We start from the raw sequence: 22,038 nt of genomic DNA on the forward strand, positions 1-22,038 counted from the left end.
GTTTGTGTCCATAAATACATTTTTCTACCATGTCATGTCTGGGGCTTCGTAGCGACGACTAATGAGTTTGATAAGGAAATTTAAAAAAAAGGATCATTTAAAAAAAATAAAATAAAATGAAACATCAGTGAAGACGCAGCTCGAGCGATCAATCAAAGGTGCGACTTCCATTCTCGCCGGCGCGACGCTAAGACGAGGCAAACAGGTGAGATAAACAGAGGCGCAGACAGCTCGCTCGCGAGGATGAGTATTATTGCATTTGAGAGTTAATCAAGGACCTTTGAGCTAGCGGAGCTCAAGCTACGCAAAGGTAACTGCTCTGGAAATGTTAGGTTAGATGAGATTCCGGTGCCAGACTAATCCATCCCGGAGCCTGAGAGCAGCTCAGAGATGAAGAGGGAGGGAAGTGGAGGGAGCCCGAGCGGCACAGCGGTGACACCGGGGCAATTCTCCAGGGGCCCGCATTAGCGTGCTAAATTAAAGGGGGTATTAGATTAAATTGGCTCTCCGATTTCAGGGGTGTGAGTAAAATTCTGATTTGCATTTCTCGGCGCTGCTTAAGATATAATTAGTTCAGGGTGATTCCCATGTGGAAAACACTGACAGGCAAATCTAAGTGGCTGCCAGTTGCTTATCGTCTGCTCCGAGCTAAAGGTACACACTGTGCGTGTGCGTCTGTTTGTTCGACGGCGATGGCTTCGTGGAATGTTTATGTATGTCCATGTGTGCTTGCTTTGGTGCCGCTGATGGCGTGAGGCGTTTATGCGGGACGTGTAAAGAGACGACACATCTGGGATGAGCCGTTTTTTTTCTTTCGCCTCCAGCGTCAGCCGTCGTCGGTGCTTCTCGACTACGCCCCGAGAAGATGTTCAGGCTCATTAGTGCGGTCCATTCATCCATTTTCTTTTCTTTTTTTAATCGCCATTAACATCTCACAGACGTCTTCAAGAGTGGACCTCCATGACTTCCATAGTATTCCAAACAATACAATTGGCTCCAGATGGTTATTTGAATACATTCCCTGGAATACATTTTAACTGCATCAACAACATAAATAATGATTTTAAGATTCATTTTTACCTTATTGCTAAACATTTCACGTCAAATTAATTTTTCCAACTTGACTTCCAGGAACCATCAATAGATTCTGATCCACAGACCTCAGAGCCCGAGCTGGGGTGCAAGTCTGGATCAGATCATTTTATTTCTAGCTCAAGGCAACCTGTATTTTATGCAGTTTTCTCCATAAACGTCTTCAAGAGTGGACCTTCATCACTTCCACAGTATTCCAAACAATATAATTGGCTCCAGATGGTTATTTGAATACATTCATCTGGAATCCCTTTAACTATATGAACAACGTTAATAATGTTTTTAAGATTCATTTTTACCTTATTGCTAAACATTTCACGTCAAATTAATTTTTCCCACTCGACTTCCAGTGCCTTCAAACCATCAATACATGTTCGATCAGTGCAGTCAGTGCTTATAGAAGAGAGACAGCCATTAAAACGTGGAGGAAAAAAAAAAAGCCTCTCTTTTCAATTTCCAGGCGCCTGCAGACCCATCTCCACAGGAGTGGGCGCACCTGTAATTACAGCGGCTCAGTCAAAAATAACAATTACACGTGCAGAAGGCCATAATATAAATTACTGAAATCAGTCAAGGTGCCCTTTAAGAGCACGTCTGAGCGGCTCACACCCTCACTGACACCTAACTGTCTTCGCAAATGCATGCTTTTCCCCAAAAAAACAGCCAAAACCCATGAATTACGGATGTTTCCTGGACATCTGTTGGAGACACCTGTTGGTTCGCAACCCGGACGTGTTTCCCTTTTAATACTTTAAAGTTTGTGCATCAAACATGTGTTTGTGGTGGAGGTCGTTCACTTTGACCCAGAGACAACACTAGGGGATACCACAAACGCATTTGTTGGCGGGCCTTTGGGTCACCTTGACCCTGAGATAACACAAGGGTTAAGCCAGTTTAAATAATTTTGTGAAAATCATTTGTTGAAACGGAAACAAACCAGTCGCATTTGTTTATTCTTGTCATTTAAAAGATAGACAATAAATGTTTATCACTAAAACGTTTTTTTGCCATTCAGAAAGTTTCTTATAAATGAGATCATTATCACCAGACTATTATTTATTATTTATATATATTTTTTTATAAAAATAATACAAATTAATGGTCATTAGTTTTCAGTAATACAGGGCTTTCTATGCTTTTTAGCTAAAAAGTTAAGCATTAACTCCTACAATCGGACACCGATGGGAGTAGGCCGCAACGCAGCATGACAGCTATCAGGAGCTATCAGGCTAACTTGTCTCGCTCAGGGACACAACGCCAAAATCTCTTCGGGAGCCGGGATCGAACCCTCTCAAAATTGAGAATTTTTTTTGTGAGAATAAACAGTAGCTTATATTTTCGCCGACTACGGCAACTTCTATCCACAAACGACTACCACATGGCGAGCGGGAACCGAACGTTTTATAAATCCCCCAAAATTGTTTGGTCCAAACTCAGAAAAGCAAATCGCTCCTACGTCACCGCGTTGTTTAGAATAAGACGTTCAGATAATCTCGAAGAACTATATTTTTTTTTTAGACGTGACTTGATAGGAAAAAAAGCTTCTCGTTGCAAATCTGACCGGGGGGGGCGCGAGCACGCTCTGAGGAACCCCTAGTCCGCCGCCCGCCGTCACTTTCACCCTCTCTTGGTGGTCGGAGGTTTTTGCGGGATATTGATTCTTCCCGTCCTGCGACGGTTTCCATAATTGGTTAAAATGACCGGGTGCAGAGAGGGATGGCTCTCTGCTGAAAACCATTTCCCAGCTCCGCCTGGAGCTCAGCCAAGCTCTGGGTTGTTCGGATGCGTTCCAGCCGCAGCCTGACTGGCAGCAATTAGGGGTGTCTGAGCCAAGCTCAGCTTGCGCTCTGCACAAACACCCCTAATTACTGCCAATTAGGCTAGGCGGGTAGGCAGATTTGAGAAGCCGGCGGGGTGTTCAGGCATGGGTGGGCATGGAAACAATTTTCAAGGGCTTAGAACGTGACTGGATGAAAAGGTTAATGCTTTGGAGTGCGAGGGGGGGGGATAATAAAAGGAGGGGAAGTGGAACCCCTGTTCTCACCTCCAGTGACGAGCCGGGCTTCTTCTTCAGCTCGTCGCATTTCCTGAATTTGCAGATCTGGTGGCCCGTTTTGCGGTTCCGACAACTGCTGCAAACGCCGCAGTTGATTAGCCGCCTGCAGGGCGCGCAGACCCCACACCTTTTCCTTTTCTTCTTCGCCGGGTTTCCACTGGATGCAGAGGAATTATTCTGTGGGCAGTCTGCCAGATTGGCAATTTGAAACGCACTGTCTGTAACGGCTGCTGAGGCTGCGGGGGAGTGAAGGGCTGTCATGACGATGACCCCGGGAGGTAATGAGATGCCCCCTAAAGCCGGAATAGCGGAAAAAGTTCCAACGCGTTCTGGGAGATTCATTATCTCTGCTTCAGCAGCGCCGCATTTCAGCTTGTTCATGCATTCTCCTGCTAAAGGTCTGCAGTGTTCGGGGGATAAGGTAGAGAGGAAATTATTATTTGCCATTTGCAGCGTCTCTGGCGGCACGCCAGGCTTCCCCGGCCTCTGGGAGTCATTTCTATGCATGCTGGTCCTATTAGGGTTTATTGCCGCTGATTTCCTTCCCCAGAGCATGGCGTTATCGCAGTTCCAAGGAGCCATGCCAATCCTCGCGCTGGGAAAAATGGGCGTCGTGATGCGGGCAATCTTGGCACTCTGCGGAAATGCCCCATTGGCTTTGTAAAAGTTTGCAAAAGACCTGTACCTTTCCATTTCTGCGTTATAATCCAAAAGCTGGCTTAATCCACCGTCCCCGAGATTATCCTTTTGTAAGAGAGACAGGTCGATGGTCTGGCCGTTCTCGATGCACAGGGCACTGTTTATGGCAGACATGGCGGCGAGATACGTGTCCAGGGTGAGAAGAATCAAAAAACAAACGTTCGGCGGTCGGAGAAGAACTGGAGATGGTTAGGAAGAGCGTGGCACCATCCCGGGTTATCTCCTCCAGTGCTAGAAGAAGAAGAGAAACATACTACAGTTACGTATGGTTCTTGTCATTTTGGGGTTTGTTTTTTTTTTCTTTGGCGACAGATTTATTTCGCCTACATCATGCAACACTTAAAGTTTCAACAATTTCACCGCAGGGACCGAAACATGATTGCTGGGACGTCAAATTTGACCTTTTCAGGAATTTATTGTCATTTAATGATTGTAACTGTTCCATTTTCACCAAACTTTAAATATTGAAACACACTCAAAAAGTGTTTATTTGGAACCAATACTGATTGTAAATTAAACTTTTGGATTTTTCAGACTGGGAACTTTACTGACCAATGTGTTCTCCATTCAGCAAAGAGCAATTTCGAGAAATAAACACTGCATGTTCATTCATTTTTGTTTGCATCAACATAGTAAGAGACAAAGCTAATAAACCTTTATCGATACTCACCCTCATGGACAATCAAAAATAATGTCTGGCAAAAGGAAGCCTTCAAAGTTACAAATCTTCATTAAAACATTGGTTTTGCCTGTAAAAAAAACAAAAACAAATGTTGTTTCTACTCTTTAAATTCTAGAAGTTAAAAAAATGGAATGTTAGATTTATTGGCTTAAACTGAAGCACCAACGTATTCCAAGACGAGGACAAGAACTGCACTGAGATAGTGCAGCCCCCTGCCAAGCAGCCCATGTTACACATTTTTAACCAGTTATTACCTTGATGGTCTGATGAAGCATCATGAAGCAGTATCATTACTTTCAGAGTCCACTAGATGGCGGTCTCCACACTATTTCCCTTTGTTTTTTTTGTGTTCTAATGAAACATCATTTTTAAACTGATGGCGCCACCTACTGATCTCTAAACAACATGACACTGCTTCATGAAGCTTCATCACTAGTTATTACTTGGTTAGTACTGGATTCATCTGTACAATTTGGTTGCTTTTCAAGTATTTGAAGTAGGATTGAGGAAGAAACCGACGCTGTCTCCTTTGAAAAAATGTGGATCCAGATGTTAATCTAGAACACAGCAAAATTCAGTTTCTTGTTCCATCATGAGGATTTCTTTTATTTTGGAAACTTGTGTTTGTTGTTGTTTGTCAAAAAGAGGCAACAAAAACAGCGTAAAATTCGGTAAATTGATAAAATTGTAATTCAATGATCCATTTCCTGGTCAGGAAAATTAAAAATTGTCATTATTTTAACCCGAAAATGTTTGAGATGAAACATCTTCAAAAAAAACCTTTCAGTTCACGCAACAAAAAAATATGACGGACACGTAAACACACAGGATTTAAATCCATCCCACGTACGAGCGAACAACGTCATGGACTTTGTGTTGTTGTAGGTGCTGGAAGGGAGGCTTGGGGGGGGAGGGGCGACGCTGGTGCTCAATTTCCTCTTTCTCTACACCAGCCTGTCTGGATTTGGTTTCCACAGATAAAAGCCCATTAGACACATCTCCACTCGTCTTCCATTACCTTTTTTTTCTGGGCTTTCTCTCTTAATTGCCGGAGCTGATTCATTTCAAATCACCTCAGGATGTTTTTCGAGGAGAACCTTCCATGAAAATGTACGAGTGCACAACACCTTGTATCACCGGAAGAAGTCCATAACAATGGAGGGGGGGGAAAAGTAAAATAATATTAAAAAATATAGATGTTGCCGTGTTGTATGCCACGACAACTACTGGGTAAGGACAAAGAAAGAAGCTTTTTTTTTCAAGGACACAAATCTGAGACACTATCTGAATATTAAATAAGCTTTTTGACTCATTATAAAAAAACATTTTTTTCTTTTCACACACAACCGTTTAAGGTTTTTCTTCTCAGAACAGAGTAGAAAAAAAATGCTTCACCCCATCACCACTTCCGTTATCTGGTGGAAGTTTGACCTGCTGATCTCCGTCTGATCCGTATCAGCAGCTGCCTATCAATTATCAGCCCATTAAAAAACCAGCGGATGGTATCTCCATCAACTGGTGAGCTCCACAGACCGAAGCATGAAAAGCAGAAAAACAAATTGGTTAAATTTTTTCGTTTTTTTTCTGTGTTTTGATTGCGAGATCACTCCCGGTGAGGGGTCGATCTCATGATGTTGGTATTAAGTATTTCTGTGGTGCTGGGGTTGCTTGATAAGGAGCCTTGGAAATCTCTGTGTGTCTGAGGCCTAACCACGGATTGCGAGTGATTCACTAAGATTCCGTTTGCTAAAATGCTTCTTTTTTTTCGTTAAAGTTTCTACTCGGTATAACCTGCATTAGGGTTAAATCTATATAAGCAATACTAACCCTAAAAATGTTTCCATGTGTTCTTGATTAATAATGAAATGAGTTTAACAACAAACTAATATCTGAGCGTATGTTCTTTCATTGTAACCATCTACCAGTGGTGGTTGCAGAACCCCAGACATGACATGTTAAAAAATATATAATAATTTGAGGCCACGAGACAATTATTTTGTTGCCACCATTTGAAATCGTTTAATTCATGCATGGCAGTTTACCCTGTTCACGTTATCAGCCAGTGTAGAGCTCATGGCTACAGCGTGCGGCACTTCACCTCAAAAGAACCGTCTGGTTTTTGTCATTTTTTTACGTGATTGTTTTTTAAAATGTTACTGCGATGTAGAGAATTTAATGTTTAGGTATTACTCTCAATAAGAGACATTGTTTTGAGGAATAACTAAACATTGAAAAATAGGCTTTTTCTCATTTTAATATTTTTGTTTAGACATTTATGTTCTACTTATTATCTACGACTTATTATTTTGTGGCCACAACTTAATTTCTTTTTTTTACCATGTCATGACTTTTTTTTGCTAGTATATTTTTGAAGAGAGAATTAATTCGATTTTACAACTTAACATTTTTTAACGAGTTTCGTAAAAGTGTAAAGAAAGCAATTTAAATTGAAGACAAGTACTTTTTATAAACAATTGTTTTATCTTAACAGGTATAAATAATAATAAGCTATAGATTTAATGAAGATTATTTGGAAAAACATTAATCAATTGTTGAAATTAATTGATTTTAAATGGTCTGGTTCATTCAGAAACTTCCTCTTGCTCTAACCAACAGCATGAGACATTGTTCCAGACTTTCACAACTTAATGATGGAAGGATTGTCTCGAAGGAGCCACCGGGACCCTGGAGGCGTCGCAGGAAGTCATCCCACATGAAGAGCCTTGTTATTGAAAATCATGCTTTGATCGGTCCATGTAATGATCACACGTCCTAAATGTGATGTTGATGAGAGCGTTTCAAATTAAACAACAAGGATCAAACGGCGTTTCTGCTCTGGAGTGTGAAAGAAGACGCTGTTAAATCTACCATCAAAGTGATCGAGCGTCATTTCTTCAATGAAAATACGTTAAATAAACCACCTTTTCACTTTGATATGTAGGATAGTTATCGGTTATTAATAAAGAAAAACAGAAGACACACCTCACACCTTTTGACTTTTTGTAGTAATCAAACAACATCTGTACATTTGTGGACCGTGGGAGGAAACCAGAGTTTGGCTATTGAAGCTAACTGCTAGTAACCAACCACCCTGTAATACTTGTTTGCTTAAGATATATTTAGATGTACGTACTAATATTTTGGCCCCAGAAGGATAGACTACCAACCTGTTCGTTCAACAAACTCATGTCGACTAACTTTCAGAGTAATCCATTTCATTTTAGAGTTATAGACAAAAATGTTTGTTCATTTTAATGTAGCGACTGATGCTCAGTTGTAGTCTTAGACACACTTAAAAACGTCAAACTGCTCGTCTGTAACGTCTCTCTTGTATTGAAGACTCAACATTAGGAATTGTTCTGAAAAAAAAGATGTAGCTTCAGCTAAAAACAAGCACACAATTATGTTTTTTTTCCGAATAAATTCTCATGTTTCCGTATTTTTTTAAGCGCGTTTTTTTGGGCGAAGATCAAGACAAGTGATCAACCTTCGAAACATTAGCTTGGACACATATTTTTGCCTATGACTTGATATAGGAACAATATAAAAATAATGTCAACGTATAAGAGTGAATGCAAAATGAGTGAAATTTTGGGTACTGCTCTAGAAAAAGAATTAAATTTATATTCCATTTCTGAAAGAGGTGCAGCAAAGGTTTCAACAAATAAATTCAAGTTACTACACAAAGTGGACAAAAGCATTTTGTAACTGGAACGTTGTGTTTTTGTAGTTACACAATCTCTTGTTGAATCTAGGATTTAAGGTATAGTCAGGATCGGACAAGGCCCATATAAACCAGAAACTGTTTTGGTTCAAAACATAAGAACAGGACAGATAATGCTTTTATTTCACTGTAGGAAAACATGAACATATTTTTAAAATTGCATTAACCAAGTTTTCAAATGTCTTCATCGGACAGTTTGTATTTAGCAACTCAAAAACCTTGAAAAGTACAGCTAATATAGTAAGTAAGTAAGTAAGTAATTTGTATCTATATAGCGCTTTTCCAGACCAGGCTCACAAAGCGCTTAAACAATCAAAACAATATTCAATAAAGTATATACTTTAAAGGGTCAAGACTGAGAACAAGGTAAAACTGAGAACACAACAGGAGTTCCAGAAAATCAAGGAAAAGCCTGAACAAATAAAAACGTCTTAAGATGTTTGTTGAAAGAGTCAGTAGATCCATTGATTTAAAGCAATTCAATAGAAAGTCGCAGCGGCGACGACAGCAGCGACGGGCCACTGAAATCTGATCATCGGCCTCAAATGGCCCCCATGCCACACTTTAAAAAGTGTTATAAATGGTTGAATTAAGTGGTTCGTGGAGTCAGTCTGAATGATTCGGTTCCAAGCCTTGTTAGAAATATAAAAGACCAATTTAAAATATAAAAATATGTATTGATTGAATTTTCAAGCAAACGCTGGATTTGGGAGGAAACAGGAGTGGGCGATAGAAAAGAAATTAATAAATTCAAAGTTTTTTTTGTTTAAAAAAAGCGTCAGAGAAAGCAAATAACAACAAAAACAACGTTAGAATTTGTCGTTTGCAAATGAAGGTATTGATAAGAGACTGACTGATTGATGGATGATGTCATTTGGAACTTTCCCTCGCCTTCATCAAACGACATATTGTTGAGAAAAAAAAGAAAACCTTTTTTGTTTTTTTGTTGTTGTCTGCTGATCTCGCCAGCACTGATGGGAAAACTCATGTGAAAACCGCCACCAGCAGTAAACAAAACCTGCTCTGCGTAATGATGAGGCTCCTCAGGGGTCATTATTACTTAATCAATGCGCCCCTGGAGCGAGATGCCTTTTGGCCCAAAAGCCAATCTAGTCACGGACATTGATTTTTTTCCGCCTGTAAACAAAGTTTAGAGAGACAGACATGTTCGATACCGGAGTGGTCTGGAGAGACAGAAAAACAAGGGGGGAAAAAAGTAGAAAAAAAACACGATGACGAGCCGAAAGGGGCGACGTATAATTACCGTCACTATAATCTGAGGAATAATCCAAATATCATCCGACATTACAACCGCATGCACGGGTTTTTTTTTCTCTCCCCCCAACCCCCTCCCTCCACAAAACCCAAAAAACAACAAGAAGAAGATCCAGAGAAAGCATCATCTATACCTGGATCCGGGTGAAGAAAGATGCTCCCAAGACGCTACCAGCGCCACATATCGGTCCAAGAGCAAGGCGCTCAAAACAAAAGCGGCATGTTTTTTTTTAGTCTCATCCAAGTCTGGCCGGATTTAAAAAAAAAAAGAAGTTCACAAAAAAAATCTCCACGTGAAAGGACGACGCGCGCGAGAGAGAAGTGTGTGTGTTTTTTTTTGCTGTGGATTCCGTGGGTTTGTATTGTGCTGGTGCGCGCTCGGTCTCCTGTCGCTGTGTGTGGCTGATTGGTGCTGAGGTGAGGAAGCAGGGATGCGGACACCTACTGATCATTGGCTGGAAATTACTATAGAAACACCCGGCAGGGGGAGGGAGGCAGAGAGGGGCGAGGATACGAGGTTACATCTCGCACCTTTACTTTGTCTCTTGCATTATTATTTATTTTAGTTTCGAATCTGAAGTTGTTGAATTTTTTTTATTTTTTTATATGTGAAGTTTAAAAATCATCAATGATGGAGTCAATGATGCGTTAACATCCACAACATATTTATATAATTATTATTATAAAAACAATATTTAATAGATGTTGGACTCAGTATGTGTTTGTTTGTACAAAACTCTCTTTTCATTTAAATATTGAAAAATGTGCTTAAGCCCCGCCCACTGAAAACTTGTCTACCATAACCACGCCCACTCCGCCGTGATTGGTCAAGTAAGTAAGTAAGTAAGTAAGTCATTTTTATTTGTATAGCGCTTTTCCAGACCAGGGTCACAAAGCGCTTAAACAATCAAAACAATATTCAATAAAGTATATATTTTAAAGATCAAGATAAAACTGATAACACAACAGGTCGGTCGGTCGACGCGGCATCGTCGATCCCTGGAAGTCTCCGCCTCTAAAGTTAAAGTTAAGTTAAGCTAAGCTAAAGTTGTTGAATTTTTTTAATTTTTTTAATTTGAAGTTTAAAAATCGTGATGCGTTAACAACCATAACATTTTTATAACTAATGTGTAGATTTAAGTGTTTCTTAAATAGATCTTTGACTCTATTGTATCATCAGTAGGTTTATGTTTGTACAAAACTCTCTTTTCATTGAAATATTGAAAAATGTGCTTAAGCCCCGCCCACTGAAAACTTGTCTACCATAACCACGCCCACTCTGCCGTGATTGGTCAAGTAAGTAAGTAAGTCATTTTTATTTGTATAGCGCTTTTCTAGACCAGGGTCACAAAGCGCTTAAACAATCAAAACAATATTCAATAAAGTATATATTTTAAAGATCAAGATAAAACTGATAACACAACAGGTCGGTCGCCGCGGCATCGTCGATCCCCGGAAGTCTCCGCCTCTAAAGTTAAAGTTAAGTTAAGCTAAGCTAAAGTTGTTGAATTTTTTTAATTTGAAGTTTAAAAATCATGATGCGTTAACATCCATAACATTTTTATAACTAATGTGTAGATTTAAGTGTTTCTTAAATAGATATTTGACTCTATTGTATCATCAGTATGTTTATGTTTGTACAAAACTCTCTTTCCATTGAAATATTGAAAAATGTGCTTAAGCCCCGCCCACTGAAAACTTGTCTACCATAACCACGCCCACTCCGCCGTGATTGGTCAAGTAAGTAAGTAAGTAATTTTTATTTGTATAGCACTGTTCTAGACCAGGGTCACAAAGCGCTTAAACAATCAAAACAATATTCAATAAAGTATATATTTTAAAGATCAAGATAAAACTGATAACACAACAGGTCGGTCGGTCGACGCGGCATCGTCGATCCCCGGAAGTCTCCGCCTCTAAAGTTAAAGTTAAGTTAAGCTAAGCTAAAGTTGTTGAATTTTTTTAATTTGAAGTTTAAAAATCGTGATGCATTAACATCCATAACATTTTTATAACTAATGTGTAGATTTAAGTGTTTCTTAAATAGATATTTGACTCTATTGTATCATCAGTATGTTTATGTTTGTACAAAACTCTCTTTTCATTGAAATATTGAAAAATGTGCTTAAGCCCCGCCCACTGAAAACTTGTCTACCATAACCACGCCCACTCCGCCGTGATTGGTCAAGTAAGTAAGTAAGTAAGTAAGTCATTTTTATTTGTATGGCGCTTTTCTAGACCAGGGTCACAAAGTGTTTAAACAGTCAAAACAATATTCAATAAAGTATATATTTTAAAGATCAAGATAAAACTGATAACACAACAGGTCGGTCGCCGCGGCATCGTCGATCCCCGGAAGTCTCCGCCTCTAAAGTTAAAGTTAAGTTAAGCTAAGCTAAAGTTGTTGAATTTTTTTAATTTTTTAAATTTGAAGTTTAAAAATCGTGATGCGTTAACATCCATAACATTTTTATAACTAATGTGTAGATTTAAGTGTTTCTTAAATAGATCTTTGACTCTATTGTATCATCAGTATGTTTATGTTTGTACAAAACTCTCTTTTCATTTAAATATTGAAAAATGTGCTTAAGCCCCGCCCACTGAAAACTTGTCTACCATAACCACGCCCACTCCGCCGTGATTGGTCAAGTAAGTAAGTAAGTAATTTTTATTTGTATAGCACTGTTCTAGACCAGGGTCACAAAGCGCTTAAACAATCAAAACAATATTCAATAAAGTATATATTTTAAAGATCAAGATAAAACTGATAACACAACAGGTCGGTCGGTCGACGCGGCATCGTCGATCCCCGGAAGTCTCCGCCTCTAAAGTTAAAGTTAAGTTAAGCTAAGCTTAAGTTGTTGAATTTTTATTTTTTTTTAATTTGAAGTATAAAAATCGTGATGCGTTAACATCCACAACGTTTTTATAACTAATGTGTAGATTTAAGTGTTTCTTAAATAGATCTTTGACTCTATTGTATCATCAGTAGGTTTATGTTTGTACAAAACTCTCTTTTCATTGAAATATTGAAAAATGTGCTTAAGCCCCGCCCACTGAAAACTTGTCTACCATAACCACGCCCACTCTGCCGTGATTGGTCAAGTAAGTAAGTAAGTAAGTAAGTAATTTTTATTTGTATAGCGCTTTTCTAGACCAGGGTCACAAAGCGCTTAAACAATCAAAACAATATTCAATAAAGTATATATTTTAAAGATCAAGATAAAACTGATAACACAACAGGTCGGTCGGTCGGTCGCCGCGGCATCGTCGATCCCTGGAAGTCTCCGCCTCTAAAGTTAAAGTTAAGTTAAGCTAAGCTAAAGTTGTTGAATTTTTTTTTTTTTTTTAATTTGAAGTCTAAAAATCGGGATGCGTTAACATCCACAACGTTTTTATAACTAATGTGTAGATTTAAGTGTTTCTTAAATAGATCTTTGACTCTATTGTATCATCAGTATGTTTATGTTTGTACAAAACTCTCTTTTCATTGAAATATTGACATGGAAAAATGTGCTTAAGCCCCGCCCACTGACACAATTGTCTACCATAACCACGCCCACTTCGCCGTGATTGGTCAAGCATCAAGGTCGGTCACCGCGGAATTTTCAGCCTCTAAAGTTAAAGTTGAGTTAAGCTAAGCTAAAGTTGTTGAATTTTTTTATTTTTTAAATGTGAAGTTTAAAAATCGTGATGCGTTAACATCCATACCGTTTTTATAACTATTCAAAAATGTGCTTAAGCCCCGCCCACTGACAAACTTGTCATGATGAAATCGTGTTGACCATAACCACGCCCACTCAGCCGTGATTGGTCAAGCATCATGGTCGGTCGTTTGTCGATCCCGGAAGTCTCCGCCTCCGAGGGACTCGTTGCATAAACAAAGCGGGGAGCGTGGTTACAGCTGGCTGGAGGAGGAGGAGGAGGTGTGAAGCCGTTATTACATCATAATGGACCCCGCTCACGTAACCTCTTGTTTGCTGAGATTTCAGACTTAATGAAGTGATAAGTTCAAAACGTGGTCATGATGAGGGACTAACTGCGTCTTGGAGAGGAAGACTTCAATGTTTGAAACATGCGAGTCAAACTTCAACCTCTGTAAAACTGTCTGTTCCTTATCTTAAACACTGACATCTTAATTCGTCACCATATTAAAGTATTGTTTCTATGTTATTTCCTTAAAAAAAACAAAAAACAACTAACATTTACATCTGTGTTGATTTCTCAGTACATACATGACTGTGATTGACATGGAGCCGCTGTTGACCAATGAGGCGTGTGTGTTTAGGTCATGTGATGCTGGACTCAGACGTTAAAATGTAGCGTCAATAAAGTTCTGAGAATTTGAAAGCGACGACTCATAAGCTTTTTTAAACGATAGTTAAAAGATACGACAGCAGCAATTACACTCATACATAAGTGTTTCTTGTAATTATACAGGGATTAAAATTTTGGTAAATTACTAAATTAATTTAACATACATTGGAGACAATGTTAAGCGCCATGTAATTCATAAAATCGGTTCAAGGTCAACAAGTAAAACTATAATTTAAACTAAAGTTATTATTATAACACGTTTCTATTTGAAGTGGGTCTAAGAGAATAAATAATTATTCGCTGATAACTACTGGAAGGGCTTCGCTGTAATGGGGATTAGGAGGTGTTTGAATGAAGTGACAGATCGCTCTTGTGTTTACTGTATACAAACCCTCACCTACACGTGTAAAATGGCAGATTTTACAAGAATAAAAATGACCGACTGAGGCGACAAGAAGCCGTAAATTCATCCAGTCAAAGCTGGAAAATGTCAAGTGATTACATCGAACTACGGTCATAAATAGATCTGGTATGAGTCACCGCGATGGGGGAGGGGGCTTGAAGCAAAACCCAACATCTACGCCGTCAAGAAATAAAGTTTCTACAAGGTGCCTTGACTCTCTAGGACGTCTAATCGACACCTTCCGTTGACCTCGGATCTTCAGTTGAGGGGGATGTTCTGGTGTCTGGGATGTTTATTACATCTCAGCATTAAACATTTTTTTTTTTATAATTGTGGAAAATTATTAAAAAAACACGTCTGACGTTAGGATTAGAAAGGGAGGAAGGATGGTTGTCACTTGGCAAGCGCTTGGTGTTTTTAATAAGGATTGGGGAAACTTGTCAAATTAATTTGAATGGAGCTGAGCAGTGATTAAGATAAAATGCCTGAGCTAAACACACACACACACACACACACACACACCTCCCTTCATCCCTCCATCTCCGTACACAGACAGCCGTAATTACTTAGACCTCAGGGATTCATCACGGTTATAAATCCGCCTGCTGGCCACCTTCGCCTGTAGCTCCCACTGGGTGGCTCACACACTTTCACATTCATCCCACAAGCCCCCCCACATCCCCCCACAAACCCCCCCACCGCCGTGTGCGCTCATTCATTTTGATGCCAGCTTTGAGTTGAAATGAAATTATGACTTCAATCAGAGTCTTGGATTATTTCCCCTTCTGCTCAGCACTTATCAGGACCTTAACTGGGCCGAGGTAAACACGGGTTCGTCACCTCTGCTTCTCAGTCATTCGTCATTAATAAAGGTGTAATAACACAACTGATGTAATGCACACGTGCACTATTAAGATTTTATTCCAGTTCACATCCTACAACTGGGGGTTAGTTGGGATTTGAACGCCTGTTACTTAGATGGTGGCCAATAAACAACCTTAAAAATTACTCAGTCATCTGATGGTGCCTCAGAGTTATACTTCTGAGCCTCACAACAGAGCCTAGCGCAATAATACTATGGAGAATTGTGGGGTAGTACTACGGTGCCTCACACAGTTATACTATGATGTCTCACTGAGTAATTCTACCGAGCATCACTGAGTAATACTATTGAGCATTACTGAGTAATACTATCAAGCCTCACTGAGTAATACTACCGAGTATCACTGAGTAATACTACCGAGCCTCACTGAGCAATTCTACCGAGTATCACAGATTAATTCTACCGAGCATCACTGAGTAATACTATTGAGCATTACTGAGTAATACTATCAAGCCTCACTGAGTAATACTACCGAGTATCACTGAGTAATAGTACCAAGCCTCACTGAGTAATTCTTCTGAGCCTCAATGAGTGATAGTACCGAGCCTCACTGAGTAATACTACCAAGCCTCACTGAGTAATAGCACTGAGCCTCCCTGAGTAATAGTACTGAGCATCACTGAGTAATACTACCGAGCCTCACCGAGTATTACTATCGGTCCTCACTGAGTATTAGTTCCGAGCCTCACTGAGTAATTCTACCGAGCTTCTCTGAGTAATACTATTGAGCCTCACTGAATAATACTGCCGATCCTCACTGAGTAAATCTACCGAGCCTCACTGAGTATTAGTACCGAGCCTCACTGAGTAATACAACCGAGCCTCAATGCCTAATACTACCGCACCTCACTGAGTAATTCTACAGAGTATCACTGAGTAATACTACCTAGCCTTACTGAGTAATAGTACCCAGCCTCACCGACTAATACTACTGAGCCTCACTGACTAATACTACCGATCCTCACTGAGTAATACTACTGAGCCTCACTGAGTAATACTACTGAGCCTCACTGAGTAATACTACCGAGCCTCACTGACTAATACTACCGAGCCTCACTGACTAATACTACTGAGCCTCACTGAGTAATACTACTGCAAATACAGGATGTGATGTACCCAGTGACATGACCTGTTTGAAGAAAAACATTGAGAAAACATGGCGGACGACGGGGACATTGACAATAAAGACATTGAAGTTTGAAGTTCATCACATCTCAGAACTTTTCAAAAGCAAAATAAATAAATAATTCAACTGAATGAAAAAATGTCATCCTGTGCAACAAAAATGCACAGCATGACAAGATATCACTATCACAAGGTAGGAGGTAGAAACTACTGTATAGAGAGCACCTCACACAGGGTTTCAAAGAAGACACAGACTGTACTTCATAAGGAGGATCTTAGATACGAGCGGCTGAATCCAGAGACGTGTTCCTCGGAGTGGACTGTTGATGAAGGTCAGATCATCCTGGAGAGCATCTTGAGGTGGAGACGTGTCAACACCAGGCAATAATGACACTTGCATTTAACCAGATGAGCTCATAGACAGATAAATGTTTTTTAATTTAATCCATTTTCAGTTTTCACAACGAGACATCTCCCCGCGTGTGAACAAACATTACGAATAATTAACAGCTTATACGACAGGTTTGTGGATAACATTATGACCACCAGGCTAGTGTTTGCGTCTGAGGCGGAACAATGAGGGTCAACACCTGAAGCGGTTGCCCAAGGAAGGCAATTAAGAACGACTGGCTGGCTGGTGTTTTTGCACAAAGCTACTCAGGCTAAAATTGCTGAGAAGGTTGATTCTGTTCCCGGCAGAAAGGTGTCAGAACACGAACAGCGTCACAGGCTCGCCCGTGAAAGGAGATGCGATGAAGGCTGGAAGGACTAATAATGCTTGTTATTTCGGCCGTCCTCCTGTTTCTCTTAACATATTTGATCCGTTCACCAATTTTCACCTTGTTTTTGAAGGCAACATATTGAGTAAAATAAATGTCATGCGTTTGAAGATGCATCAGGAGTTCTGTGTCAAAGAGCGATACATCGGAACCTTGTTTTTCTCCCTCTCTCTCTCTCTCTCTCTCGGAATCAAACCCGGTACATCTGTTGTAAGTGGAAGCTCTGCTGTCTGAAAATCATTTCATCATCCACAGATAATAGCTCCCAGGGGAAATCTGCCTAGGTGGTCCTAACCTCTGTCTGCAGATCAGCGGCAGTATGTGGGTCTCCAGCAGTGGGAGGCGCGAACCCTCGTGGCGGGCCTTTGTTCCAGGCTTCGTGCCTCGCCGTCGCTCCCCATGTGTCTCCTCCTCCTTCGCCTCCTTCCCTCCGAGAGAGAGTCGGAGGAATAATTAATAACCACGGCGGCGGATTTAAATGTTGCTCGCGTTTAGTCGATGGAAATGGAATCAGGGAGGAGGGAAGTCATAAGACATGGGTGTTGGAGCGGTGATGGTGTGAATCCATTGATTTATCTGCCTCGATTTGATCCGCGCTCATCCGTCAGAGGGGAAGATAAAGTGCTTTTCCTTCTTTTAGGGGAACATCCTGAATAAAAAAGAAGGGAGGCTTTAAACTATGATTCATTAAGTGACGATTTGAAAACGTCATAGATTATTGACTTCATTAATCGACTCATTTGTACACGAGTTCATGTTTTCTACTGAGTACATACTGAGTACAGTTCTCGCTTGTCTGGGATATCTTATAATCTCTTAAATCTCTCTCCCATCTACTATGAAACTCTCTCCCATCTACTATCAATCTCTCTCTCATCTATTATCAAACTCTCTCCCATCTAATGTCAATCTCTCTCTCACCTAATATCAAACTCTCTCACATCTTCTATCAAACTCTCTGCCATCTACCATCAAAAGCTCTCCTATCTACTATCAAACTCTCTCCCATCTACTATCAAACTATCTCTCCTCTACTATCAATCTCTCTCCCATCTACTATCAATCTCTCTCACATTTACTATCGAACTTTCTCACATCTACTATCAATCTCTCTCCCATCTACTATCAATCTCTCTCTCATCTATTATCAAACTCTCTCTCATGTACAATCAAACTATCTCCCATCTACTATCGAACTCTCTCCCATCTGCTATCAAACTCTCTCACATCTACTATCAAACTCTCTCCCATCTACTATCAGACTCCCTCCAATCTACAATCAAACTCTCTCACATCTTCAATTAAACTCTCTCACATCTACTATCAATCTCTCTCACATCTACTATCAAACTCTCTCCCATCTACTTTCAATCTCTATCCCATCTACTATCAAACTCTCTCACATCTACTATTAATCTCTCTACTATCAATCTCTCTACCATCTACTATCAAACTCTCTCCCATCTACTATTAATCTCTCTCCCATCTACTATCAATCTCTCTCTCATCTACTATCAATCTATCTCCCATCTACTAGCAATCTCTCTCCCATCTACTATCAATCTCTCTCTCTCATCTACCATCAAAAACTCTCCCATCTACTATCAATCTCTCTCTCATCTACTATCAAACTCTCTCACATCTTCTATCAAAAACTCTCCCATCTACTATCAATCTCTCTCTCATCTACTATCAAACTCTCTCACATCTTCTATCAAACTCTCTGCCATCTACCATCAAAAGCTCTCCTATCTACTATCAAACTCTCTCCCATCTACTATCAAACTATCTCTCCTCTACTATCAATCTCTCTCCCATCTACTATCAATCTCTCTCACATTTACTATCGAACTCTCTCACATCGACTATCAATCTCTCTCCCATCTACTATCAATCTCTCTCTCATCTATTATCAAACTCTCTCTCATGTACAATCAAACTATCTCCCATCTACTATCGAACTCTCTCCCATCTGCTATCAAATTCTCTCACATCTACTATCAAACTCTCTCCCATCTACTATCAGACTCCCTCCAATCTACAATCAAACTCTCTCACATCTTCAATTAAACTCTCTCACATCTACTATCAATCTCTCTCACATCTACTATCAAACTCTCTCCCATCTACTTTCAATCTCTCTCCCATCTACTATCAAACTCTCTCCCATCTACTATTAATCTCTCGCCCATCTACTACCAATCTCTCTCTCATCTACTATCAATCTATCTCCCATCTACTAGCAATCTCTCTCCCATCTACTATCAATCTCTCTCTCATCTACTATCAATCTCTCTCTCTCATCTACCATCAAAAACTCTCCCATCTACTATGGATCTCTCTCACATCTACTATCAAACTCTCTCACATCTACTATCGAACTCTCTTCCATCTACTATCAAACTTTCTCCCATCTTCTATCAATCCCTCTCACATCTACTATCAAGCTCTCTCCCATCTACCACCAAACTCTCTCCCATCTACTATCAAACTCCCAAGCTTCTATCAAACGCTCTCAGGACTACTATCAAACGCTCTCAGGACTACTATCAAACTCTCGCACGTCTTTAATCAAACTCTCTCACATCTTCTATCAAACTCTCTCACATCTTCTATCAAACTCTCTCAGGACTGGGTGGTTGGTTGGGTAGGTTCACAGGTGATCGAAGGAACGGTGTGAGAACACTGCGGAGAATTAAAAAAAACCCACTGGGAATATCACAAGACAAAAGCGAGAGTGATACTTTAAAAATGCCCCAATGGCACCAATGGCACCAATGGCACCAATGGCAGCAGGACAGTCAAGAAACCATGAATACAAGCTCTATAAGTTGGTTCCGTTGTGAGTCCAAATGATGGAGTGTGGATCGACATCAATACCTTCAATACTAGATCTAACAACCACAACCACACATTTAGAGGAGCTATTAGGCTCAACCCTAGATGAAAAGGATTCAGAAACTTTAAGAAGAAAACTTCTGTGATGGATTTCTTGAACAAGTAGCTCATGTGTTGAAAACCACTGAAGTTTTTTTTATACCAACAGGAGGAGGTTCAGGATGTGACACATGTGCGAAATACTTGTTTTCTGGCGGAACAGCGATGCTGGAGCTCCAAGACGTCGCCCACTACTGATGTAGATCACGCTCATCTCAAGAGTGTCTCAGGAAACCATGAACATTCGCAAAAATTGATTTGAGCAAAGAGGACCTCATCCCTGTGGTGTAGTTTTCTACTGATGCAATTACACTTTTTTTTAACAGATTATATTTACTCAATTTAGCATTCAAATATTTAGACACCTGACTGGTTTCTGTGGTTATCTACTGTTACATTATCTTCTAACACTATGTTAGATTTAACTCCGTCTAAAGGTAAAGACCAATAAATTACTTTGAGATCATGTGTTTTTTTGTTTTTTACCAGATACCTTTCCTTCATCTTTTAGGTGTTAAGTTTCCTTTCAGTCGCCAAAATATGGATACAAATAAACCTAAGTCTATACATTATTTATACACAAACCAATAAGCAAAAGAACGTTTGTTTTTTTTACTCATGTGAGATTTAATTACTGATGGATTGATGAAGCTTCATGAAGCAGTGTCATGTTGTTTAGAGGTCAGTAGGTGGCGCCATCACATTAAAAATGATGTTTCATTAGAAAAGTTGTTCAAAATCAAGGAAAAAAGTGCAGAGACCGCAATCTAGTGGACTCTGAAAATAATGACACTGCTTCATGAAGCTTCATCAGACCATCACTAACGATACATATAACGATACATTGACAACCATACGAAATATTGTGATGCGGTTAGAACAATTATATTTGTAGTATTACCCGAGTACTTGACACGGCTGAATTTACTCTTGAGAAAGTCGTAAATGGTCTAATTTGTTTTGAACCAAAAAAAAAAAGTCTTCAAAATTGTCTGTCTCCCCTCGTCCTCAGTCATCGCTGGGATTTAAATGGTCCTTTAGCTGCAGAGGAAGTAACCAAGTGGACAGAAGCTTAATTGCAAAACAAAAATGAACACAACGTGTATATTTAAATCACAAATAAGAAATAAAGACTTTTACACACTTAATAAAACTATAAACCATAAACACACTCACCAAGCACATTTATTTTCCTTCTACATTGTATTTAATTTTTATTGTAAGTCTCTGTATAATTGTTGACTTTGATAAGAGGTGTTCGTTATCTTATCTTTTCTTAAACACTGGCGTCTCCATGGGTCACGACATCAACAGGAACATTCATCTACTTACTACTACATAGAGGTCACATTTGAAAAAAACAAGACAAAGACCACCCTGAAGGTCAAGTAAGTAATGGTTATTTGTAAAGCGCCTTTCTAGACCAAGGTCACTAAGCACTGTAACGAACAAACACAATACACAGTTAAAACTATATCCTACCAAAGGCCAAGATACATAAGACAAACACAGGAGTTCCAGAAAATCAGGGAAAAGCACGAATAAGAATGTCTTAAGATGTTTCTTGAAGGAGTCAGTAGATCATCAAACACAGAGTGAGAGGAAGATCGTTCCAAAGCTTAGGAGCAACAGTCTGGAAGGATTTCTCTCCTCTGGTCCGGAAGCGTGTTCAGGAACCATCAGTAGATTCTGATCCATTAGTGAAATGTGAGTTCTCCTACTAGAGCGAGTCAGAATTCTCGCTGCAAAGTTTTGTATTTTCTACAGGCGAGACAGATCCTTCTTGTTAATACATGAAAATAAACTGTTACAATAGTCCAGACGAGAAGAAACAAACGCATGGATTATAAACTCCAGATCGTGTTGTGACATCATTTTCAAGTGGTTCGGCCTAAAGGTATAATAATTATAATAATTATAATAATAATAATAATAATGGTGGCTCTAGCAAGGCGGTGTGTGGTGTAGTCGTATGACATCGATTAACATTTTTTTTTTTAAGATTTTATTCCAATTTCAGATTTTTTTCAAATTCTCTTCCTGTGAGAGTCTTTGAAGTCGTGGGC

The 22,038-nt window shown here is 39.7% G+C and overlaps 1 protein-coding gene across 3 annotated transcripts in view; it reads right to left on the reverse strand.

The window, feature by feature from the left end:
• The window catches only part of cxxc4 (CXXC finger 4), a 42,595-nt gene extending 25,015 nt beyond the window's left edge, over positions 1-17,580 (reverse strand). Inside the window, exons 1-2 of one of the 3 annotated variants that reach the window (XM_087807276.1) lie at positions 9,663-10,243; positions 3,137-4,078 (exon numbers count right to left, since the gene is read on the reverse strand). In XM_087807276.1, the coding sequence (XP_087663402.1) occupies positions 3,137-3,961 (825 nt within the window). In that variant the 5' untranslated portion in view covers positions 3,962-4,078; positions 9,663-10,243. Of the gene's footprint in view, positions 1-2,689; positions 4,079-9,662; positions 10,244-17,330 lie in introns of those variants that run through there. The other 2 variants (XM_087807267.1, XM_087807260.1) reach the window with 2 other exon arrangements.
• Positions 17,581-22,038: the final 4,458 nt, after the last annotated feature.

The sequence above is a fragment of the Callionymus lyra genome, chromosome 1 (assembly GCF_982586985.1).
Source record: "Callionymus lyra chromosome 1, fCalLyr1.hap1.1, whole genome shotgun sequence".
Classification (NCBI taxonomy): Eukaryota; Metazoa; Chordata; class Actinopteri; order Syngnathiformes; family Callionymidae; genus Callionymus; species Callionymus lyra.